The following is an 8,957-nucleotide window of genomic DNA, read 5'->3' on the forward strand; positions in this document are numbered from 1 at the left end:
TCATTATGTTTGATTTGTTTCTCCTCTAACGGTTTTCATCATATTGACATTTTGTGTGTTTAGGTGGTGGACTTTTTCATAATACATGTACAACTTTCAACTCTGCGCACCGAGCAATAGTGTATACGAAGAGAGGGTATCCATGTTAGTTGGAGGATTAAAACAAGGAATTTCAGGTAAGTGCTGGAGTAACAACCAGTGAAAGTCATTCTCACTTACTGGGGAATGTACTTTAGAATAAAAGGCCTACGAATCTGAAATGTGCTTGGCAAGTGTACCCCAGACTGGAAATAGGCCTACACGTACGGTGAAAGCAGAATCGCACGGGACATTCATTGCAGCGGTTACTAAGGACGCACGTACGCACACATTCTCGTAAAACTCTCCGAATATCCCCCAACTGTTTACCAATAGACACCATGAAATTTGGTATTATAAACATTTCAGAAACAACCAAGGAATGTTGATGATCGTCAATACTTACGGTGATGTCGTTTGTCATCAAAGCAAACTATAATCCCGGGAGTTATTGCTGATCTTGTCCTGATGGTTATCATGCACTTGCTGTGAAATTTGATAATCGTTGGGAGCTTTAGTTGTGATTGTTGTACGGACGTGTGATGCGAGTGTGTACATTATACAGACGGCACGTTCTTACCCCACCGTGAGAGCACACGGCGGTGGGGAATTTCTTTTGTTACCATGAATAAGTGCTGAGAGGTCGACCCCTCGTGAAAAGGTGAGCTTTCAATTTATTGTAGCTAACGAGCGCAGCAGATCGATAGTGCATGCTCTCAAAAGACGTGACGTGACAATGGTTATCGACTGGAATAATCGAGCACTATCGGTTTGCCGATAGATCCGGATATATTAGTTTGGTTACAAGAGGTATGGTAAATAATTACTTTGGCGCTCATACTCAGTCATACTTGTATCAGATTGCTCAGTGTTTCCGAAGTCATTGCTCTCTCATCCCATGTCTTCAGATGTCATTAAACCTAGTGTAGTTCTTATCTGCGTCTTTTTTTTTTCATCCCGTCGAGAAATTTGTACAATTCTCTCTCGTTTACACAAGATACCATCCGGTTTTTTTTTTTCATTCTGCCCAGTTGAGTTAAAGTAATTACCACCTGTGTTATCACAATTTTACTACGTTTCCACTACCGATATAGTTACTGATTTCACATATGGAAAACGAATGAGAGTATATAAACGCTAAATCTCTCTCTCTCTGTCTTAAAATATGCTATCATTTATCACACTCAATTCATTATATCCATTATTTCCGTATGGCTTGTTGCGCTTAAGTCTTCTACCCCATCCATGTTTGACTATACAGACAATAATTAAAGTTGAGAAAGACATAGGATCGAAAGCTCTGAGGGTTATACCCAGCTGGCGTCCTGCGACATCCGTTGTTTTCATGTGTTACCATGGTCACGATGATAGTATATATATATATATATATATATATATATATATATGTATATATATTGCGATTAACTGTCTTTAACTCTTGGTCGTTAACGATTCACTTGAATTTACGATCTATTACAACACTTGCAATCTCAGTAAGGCCACGAAATCCCTATGTTTGTTGTTAATTAAAGATGGCTAATTAGCATGATAAGCAATCCAGGTTGCACACTATTACGTAAGATGTCCGAGTCTGCGCAAACACGGCTTGCCAAGCAGACATACTGCCTGGTCATTAAATTTTCTGTATTCGGCCTTGGAACAGGATTGTATTTCTTTCTTTAAACCCCGTAAGATGGACTTTCTTTGATCAGCAAATAAAGAATAAATGCTTTATCGATCGTTAGCTGAATGAAAAAGTGAGTGGGGGTGATGTCTCGATTAAACAAAAGGAAAGCAGATTATTCCCCTCTGTCATTCACGTTAAGCTCTTTTATTCAGCCACAGTACCTTTTTAGAACGCACTCTCTCTATCACCGCCTGTATACCTCCAGTCACAAGGAAGAAACAGTCTGCTACCAAGCTGTTACCAAGCTGTTTTCCTCTACTCCTTTCACTTTTGATTCAAAGACGCGTCATTAAATTTAAATCAAATTAAATCATTAAATCTCCTAAAACTGCTCACGGGTTACCTGTCTAGTCGAGATTTCAGCAGCTTGAATAAGAAATGTCTGACACATATACATTGTATTCATTTTGCAGTTGTTTTTTTGTGACAGCTTTTAGAGTATAGTGTGGACTTCTGCGATTTATGGTAATCATCGACATTATCAGTGTATGATTTTACATGATGCCTTTTATCTGTACCGTTGTTGTGCTCGATTCTTATTATTTTTGTCATTGTTCATCTTCAATTGATTTAAGCATCCCCAGTGATCTGAACCCCATTTCATCAAAAGTTGATATGATAGCAATTCTCGCTGGAATAACAATGGTCATTAGTAACGACAAGAATCCAGCTTCCTGATTGGCTGTTGCTATTGTAAGTTGCCATTGCAGCAAGAGTTGCTATCCTAACATCTTTTATGACATGTATGAAATGGGATTCAGAACAGTTTACGTCGCTACACTTAGATATCTAGCAACATGACAAAAACTGGCACTGAAACTATGGAAACCTTTTAAAAACTGCGTTCATGCACAAGCATTTCAAATGTATCGTAGAAGACGAGATATCACACTAAAGCAATGATCGAAGTCCTAGTTGGTTGATGATCAAAATTACATTATGTGTCAATGTCACTCATAGTCTATATGGAAACATTTGATTCTTATTGATATGATTATAAAATATTCCAGGACGAGAAGATGTTTCAAATGATTATTTCAGAAGAAAACTAGAAATGTCGCTTTGGCGACTGGTATGCCTCCGCCATAATGCATGATTTTCCCAATAGGTCTAGATAGTACATGTGGACACTGTGTGATTACATTTTCACAAAATTGGCAAAATATTGGAATGACAAGTTTGTCACAAATGTGTTGAATGTTCACCTTCCTTGACGTAGGTTTAATTGGATGAATAAGAGAGCATGTATCTAGGGATTTAAGGACTTTAACTTGACTTTGACCCATTCATACATTAAGGCATTGAGTAATTTTCAAGGTACAGGTGTGGAGAAAAAGTGAAATTTCTGAATTGAATAGTAAATTGTTACCATTTTCATCTGGCCCCTTGACCCTAAAATTCATAAGATAATTACTTTCAGGTAGAACATGCATAATATGTACTAAGTTTCAAGGTAACTTGAGCCACTTCCGAGATATGGAGGAAAAAGTTAGTTCAGCACTTTCACTTGATCTTTGACCTTTTGACCTTTGCGTATCCGGGCAATTACCCCCCGAGGGCAATTACCCCCCGGATAAATACTGATTAGTGGTAAGGTTAGAGTTAAGATTAGGGTTAGGGTTGGGTTTAGTGTTAGGAGTTTGGGTTATGGTTAGGATTAGTTTCAGGATTAGGATTAGGATTAGGGACAGGGGAAGGGTCCGGGGTAATTGCCCGGGGTAATAGACCCGACCTTTGAGGCAAAAAGAGAAAAAAAAAAACTTTCCAGAGAATTTCTATTAGGTTACACACGCATACACCAAGTGTAAAAAAATAGCCCTGCTGGCATTGCATAAATATGAGGGTAAGAGTAAAATTTCGAAGTCTTGCACTTGACCTTTGACCCCTGACCTTTGACCCCATGAACCCTACATTCTCTAGATAATCACTTCCAGTCAGTACATGTATATACTATGTTCCATGAAGATACCTTGAACAATTTTCCAAGGTACGGAGAAAAAAAAGAAGTTTTAATATTTTTACTTGACCTTTTCACCTTTGACCTCATGACCCAAACTTTCACCAGAGAATCTTAATCGGGTAATACATGTATACACTAAGTTTCAAGAAAATCTCTTCAGGCATTCAATAGATATGGTGGAAATAGTGAAATTTTATGTATTTGACCCTGACCTTTTGACCTTTGACCTTTGACCTCATGACCCAAACTTTCACCAGAGAATCTTAATTGGGTAATACATGTATACACTAAGTTTCAAGAAAATATCTTCAGGCATTCAATAGATATGGTGGAAATAGTGAAATTTTATGTATTTGACCTTGACCTTTTGACCTTTGATCTTGAGCACCCAAAAGTTGATAGGCACAACTTCACCCCCTAATACACATACATGCCAAGTTTCATTAGGATACCTCAACAGGTTTCGATAGTTACCTTGTCCACAAAATTCATTACGGACGGACGGAAGGACGGACGGACGGACGGACGGACGGACGGACAACCCGAAAACATAATGCAGTGATATTCCTTAAAATTAATCAATTTTGCTATCCACATGCCGCATTTTACGTTTTTATATCACTCCTCATTGTCTCGGATTTGACGAGAACAATTGCAGGAATAACCAATCATCGTCACAGTAAAAGAAAAAAAAATGAAAGTTAAAATACCTTCGTCTGTCGACTGTAATTCTCGATATCTTGTTCTCTTGTTCATCTCTCTCGTGTCTTTCTCTCACTCACTTTCAGTCTATACCGTTTCTCTCTCTGTCTCTCTCAGTTTTTCCATCTCTCACATCTCAATTTCTCATGATAACGTTTCACACAACACACACACACACCCTCTAACGTTTCACACAACACGCACACACACACACGCACATAACACAACACACATACACGCACACACATAACACGACACACGCACATCCGCACTCATACACCTCTCGAAAGAATCAGGTTTTGCATCAAAAACAAACAAGCAAGCAAACAAACAAACAAATAAACAACGCTCAACTGAACGCTGATACACTTTGTCTTGCTATGTAACTTTTTTTTTTATTCTCGACATCTTCTTGTAAAATCTCTACATTGTAGTGATTCATCTATACATGTATAATTCTACATTGTTCTTGGCAAGCGCGGACTAACAATCATCTTGGCACTCAAATATAACACTCGACAGCATGAGAAATCACACGGTAACATGTCAAAAGGAAAAAAAAAAAAAAAGAAATTGAAAGGAGTCATCCCACGCCTGACACTCACGAGTCAAACGACCCAGGAGCAAGACGATGAAAAAGGGGTCCATGAGTCATACACCACGAGCCCTACAGCCCACGAGCAGGACACCAAGTAAAGCAGGCCCATTAGCTAGGCAGTAAATAATAGACCAATGACCAAGACACTTTGCAAAAATAAGGCCAATGAGATCGACACTTACATGCAAATTAATGCTCGTGAGATTGACACCACGTATATTACGCCTATAGCGCCATCGAGCTCATGGGCCTTGTTTGCCAATTTAAATAGCTCGCGGACTGTTTAGCTCGTGGGCCTATTTTAGCTCGTGGGCAGTATGACTCGTAAGCTGAATAACTTGTGAGATGTATAAGACTCGCATGGGTATTGAGATCGTGGCGTTCACCAGCTTGAAATGCCGATTCCACTTAGAAGACTAACGGAAGCTACATCACATTCTGTTACTCAGATAAAGAACAAGGGAGAGGGTGTGTTTACCCCATCCCCTCCCCCCCCCCCCCCACACACACACACACAAGATTAACCCCTTTGATCAATTGGGTCCAATCCTACGAGACCGCATCTAGTGAAGATAATTTATTGAAAGAATGTTTACAAAACGAGTCTTTCAGGACGAGAATATTCATTTTCAGATCCTGAAGAGAAAGTAAGGGGGGGGGGGGTCACACTGAAGTATAGTAATGAATGTGGCTCACAACATAACGACAAGAACTCAGTTTATCCAAACTTCCGACGTGTGATCACATCGTACATGTATCACGTATCAACTTGACAAAATGAAATTCTGACGTGCTAAGTAAAACACACACATGCACACACATAAATTTACCGGTCTCTTGCCATTTATTTGTCTCAGTGAGCCAATTTGCCTGCAATGTCTGAGGCTTTTTATAATGACAACTTAAGATGCTACATTAAGAATGCTTTTAAAGTTTCCAACAATGAAAACTGAAGATATAAAAAGCTAACAAACGTAAGAATCTTATGCGCATTTCCCTTGGCTATTTTCTGATGTGGTTACTTTTGTTACAGTAATCTCTATCAAATGTCTATGCAAGTGAAGAAACTCCATGCCTTTTACTGGATATAGAACGGAGACTGATCATGGACTGATGAAACGTTCTAATATTGTTTTATTAAAGAAAAACGATTCACTGAACATGGTGTGAAAGTAAATAAATCAGTACATTCGACGGAGACTTTAAGTGGAACAGATTATGTAAAGTATTCGAAGACATCGTTACTGGTATTGAAGCGAACCACCCTGGACCCCTCAGGGGCAGTTCTTGGCTTCACACCGCTCCAAACGTGGCCTCGAATCTCCTTATTATTGGCGTCTACTTCGGTGTACGCGCTTATCGACAGGTCTGCTATCTTCTCGGACTTTTTGCTCCTTCTCCCGCGCGCCGTCTGCCGAGAACTCTGTCTAGTCTGCGCCCGCGCTTTCAATCTCTGGCGAGGGAGGGGCTCCTTGATCGCTTTAGCTCCATCTCCGCCAAGTCTCTTTGAGATTACGGAAGACACAATGGTATCACAATTCTGAGGGCTGCTATCAACATCGCTATCAACTTTGGACTTGATACCTGGATCAGACTTTCTTCGCATGATTGCATTTTTAAGGCTTCCGGAATCAGAGTCTTGCAGTCTGCTGCTACTCTCCTCTGATATCGTGTCAGTTTCCCGCGCCAAATTTGTGTGTCCGCCATCGACGGGCCTGCGCGTCCGTCGACCCTCAGTGTGCGGTCTGTCTACGAGGGCGTGCACCGAATCGTGTGGTCGGTAGTTGGACAATTCCGACTGTGATCGCGATAGATTCCTCGTGAGAGAATACCTCGAATCGTCCCTGCCTGATCCGCTGGTGGGTTTCGTTACAGCCAACCTTGGCAGTGTGGTGTAGGGCGATTTCGGGAGCTGCATACTCAGCATCTTAAGACTATCGGCAGACGGGTGCGAGACAACCGAGGCAACCGTAGGAAAGGACGACCGGAAAGATCCTGTGAGCTGCTGCACCACGAACGGGCTCATCAGGTCGAACTTTGTGATGTCCTTCAAACAGAGAGAGGTCCTGTTGGGATCGTCACGCTCGCGCTTTGGGTCAGATCTCAGGACCGATGCCGGAAAGTTTAGGTCGCCACTATTGCCGCCCACACTACGCGATGTCCCAAGCGTCCTCACTCTCCCAGGCATCGCCGTAGAGGGCACTGTTGGTCTTTTTGAGGGCTGCATTTGCAGGTGCATGAGATTGGTATTGTGAGCCATCTCTTTTGAAAACCGCCTCTCCTGTTGTTTATCCACTGAGTTTATAATCCTTAAAGATATGTCATCGCCGAATTGCTATATCATTCGAGCCTGAATAGATATCAATCTCCATAAATCTGCTAGCTCCACTTTCCATCTTGTAGACTGTTTGGAGAGTTCCTACTAACAACACCATTCTTCATGGATGACGGAAAACGATTAGACATCATGAGAACATCATCCAAAGATTGTACTTGCGATGTTGATTGACGAAAACTTTGATAGTGGAGGACGCTCATCCGGAAAGACTGTCCATCATATCGTTCTGCTTTTCGGTCTTTCACGCATCTGCCGATTTCCTGGGAAAACGAAAAACAGCAGAAGAACAAGGTTGAGAATCTAAAGAATTCGTTTCGTTTCGCATAACGCAAATTCTTCTTAGAAAGAGAAAGGCAGTCTATTAAAATGTTTCTGTTTACAGGGTAAGAACGACATATGTACCACGTTCATTATTTGGGGGATGTATATAGGGCCTACTGTTTCACATCTTCAAATGAAGCACATATTGTTTCATTATTAATATAGAATCCCTTAAAACTCCCCTGCTTGAACAACCATTATGTAATATTTGTTGAAATCCATTACTGTTGCATTGTTTCATCGCAAAGTGTTCCAATATATGAACTATATTAACATGATATTTGATCTTTTAGCGTTTCAATTGTATTTTCATTTACATTCTTATTATCATTTTCATTATCATTGTCAATCATTTACCATTATCATCGTCGTATCATTGACATTATTGATATCAAGATTAACTCTGCCCTAAGTTTAAAGAGCATTGGCTTCTATTCTTGATATCACCGTGAACACAAGAACAACGGTTTATACCCCCTTCGCGTGCATCGAATGAGATGGGTAGCTATGAAAGATAAAAGGAAAGCCCGCACAATAATTTAGCGGCAAGTTCTCACAGACGATTATTTCTCAGCTTTTGATGCGAGATCGATTAAAATGTATCGATTGCTTTTCACTGCGCGCCTCTGAGAACGTCTTCCATGGGGTCCTGTTGATTGTCTTTTCGTGTAGGCCAGTTTGTCGACAGACCAGATTGAACAAAAGAACGTCGCACAACAAATGGGTTTCCTTTCATAGCTTTGATCATCTTGTTTACTGCATACATTTTGTTATACTAGTACATCCTTTACAGAACTTTGAACTGTTCATGAAGCGGGGGGGGGGGGGAGAAGTTGGGTACTGAAATGCGAATATTTATGGTATTTTTCAGGGAGAGGGAGGACTACTGTTAATGCAATCACCCGGGAAGCTTTACTCAAACACACAGATTTGTTACCAGGTGTACTTTACTTTGAAAAATATCGATAGTCTCGGCACATCAACATTCTTTAGTGTGAGAAAATGGAGAAATGACCTCCAAGACGACGTTAAGTAGGCCTTCTCGGTGAATGTGACAATGCTTGCCACATTTCCGATCGATGCAGTCCTTATGTTTACAAGCAGTGTGTACTACCTCATTGACATTATGACGTAAACAATTAAACGGCTCCTGAGCGTAAAGAACAAGAATTAATATAAAGGAAACGACGAGGCAAAACATAACAAAACAAAGCACATCATGAAAGAAATCGATGAATAGAATGAGGACTGTTGTCGAGCAATGCGTCTCATG

General features: G+C 40.5%; 1 protein-coding gene across 1 annotated transcript; it reads right to left on the bottom strand.

Moving 5' to 3' along the window:
- Window positions 1-6,241: 6,241 nt before the first annotated feature.
- LOC140228479 (uncharacterized) lies at window positions 6,242-7,285 on the bottom strand. The gene has a single exon (XM_072308693.1). The coding sequence runs from the start codon at window positions 7,283-7,285 to the stop codon at window positions 6,242-6,244; it is 1,044 nt and encodes a 347-aa protein (XP_072164794.1).
- Between the last annotated feature and the right edge of the window lie 1,672 nt (window positions 7,286-8,957).

The sequence above is a fragment of the Diadema setosum genome, chromosome 5, assembly GCF_964275005.1.
Source record: "Diadema setosum chromosome 5, eeDiaSeto1, whole genome shotgun sequence".
Lineage (NCBI taxonomy): Eukaryota > Metazoa > Echinodermata > Echinoidea > Diadematoida > Diadematidae > Diadema > Diadema setosum.

Coding starts and splice junctions, on each gene's coding strand:
- LOC140228479 (XM_072308693.1), bottom strand. CDS start 7,285: ATGGCTCACAATACCAATCTCATGCACCTGCAAATGCAGCCCTCAAAA.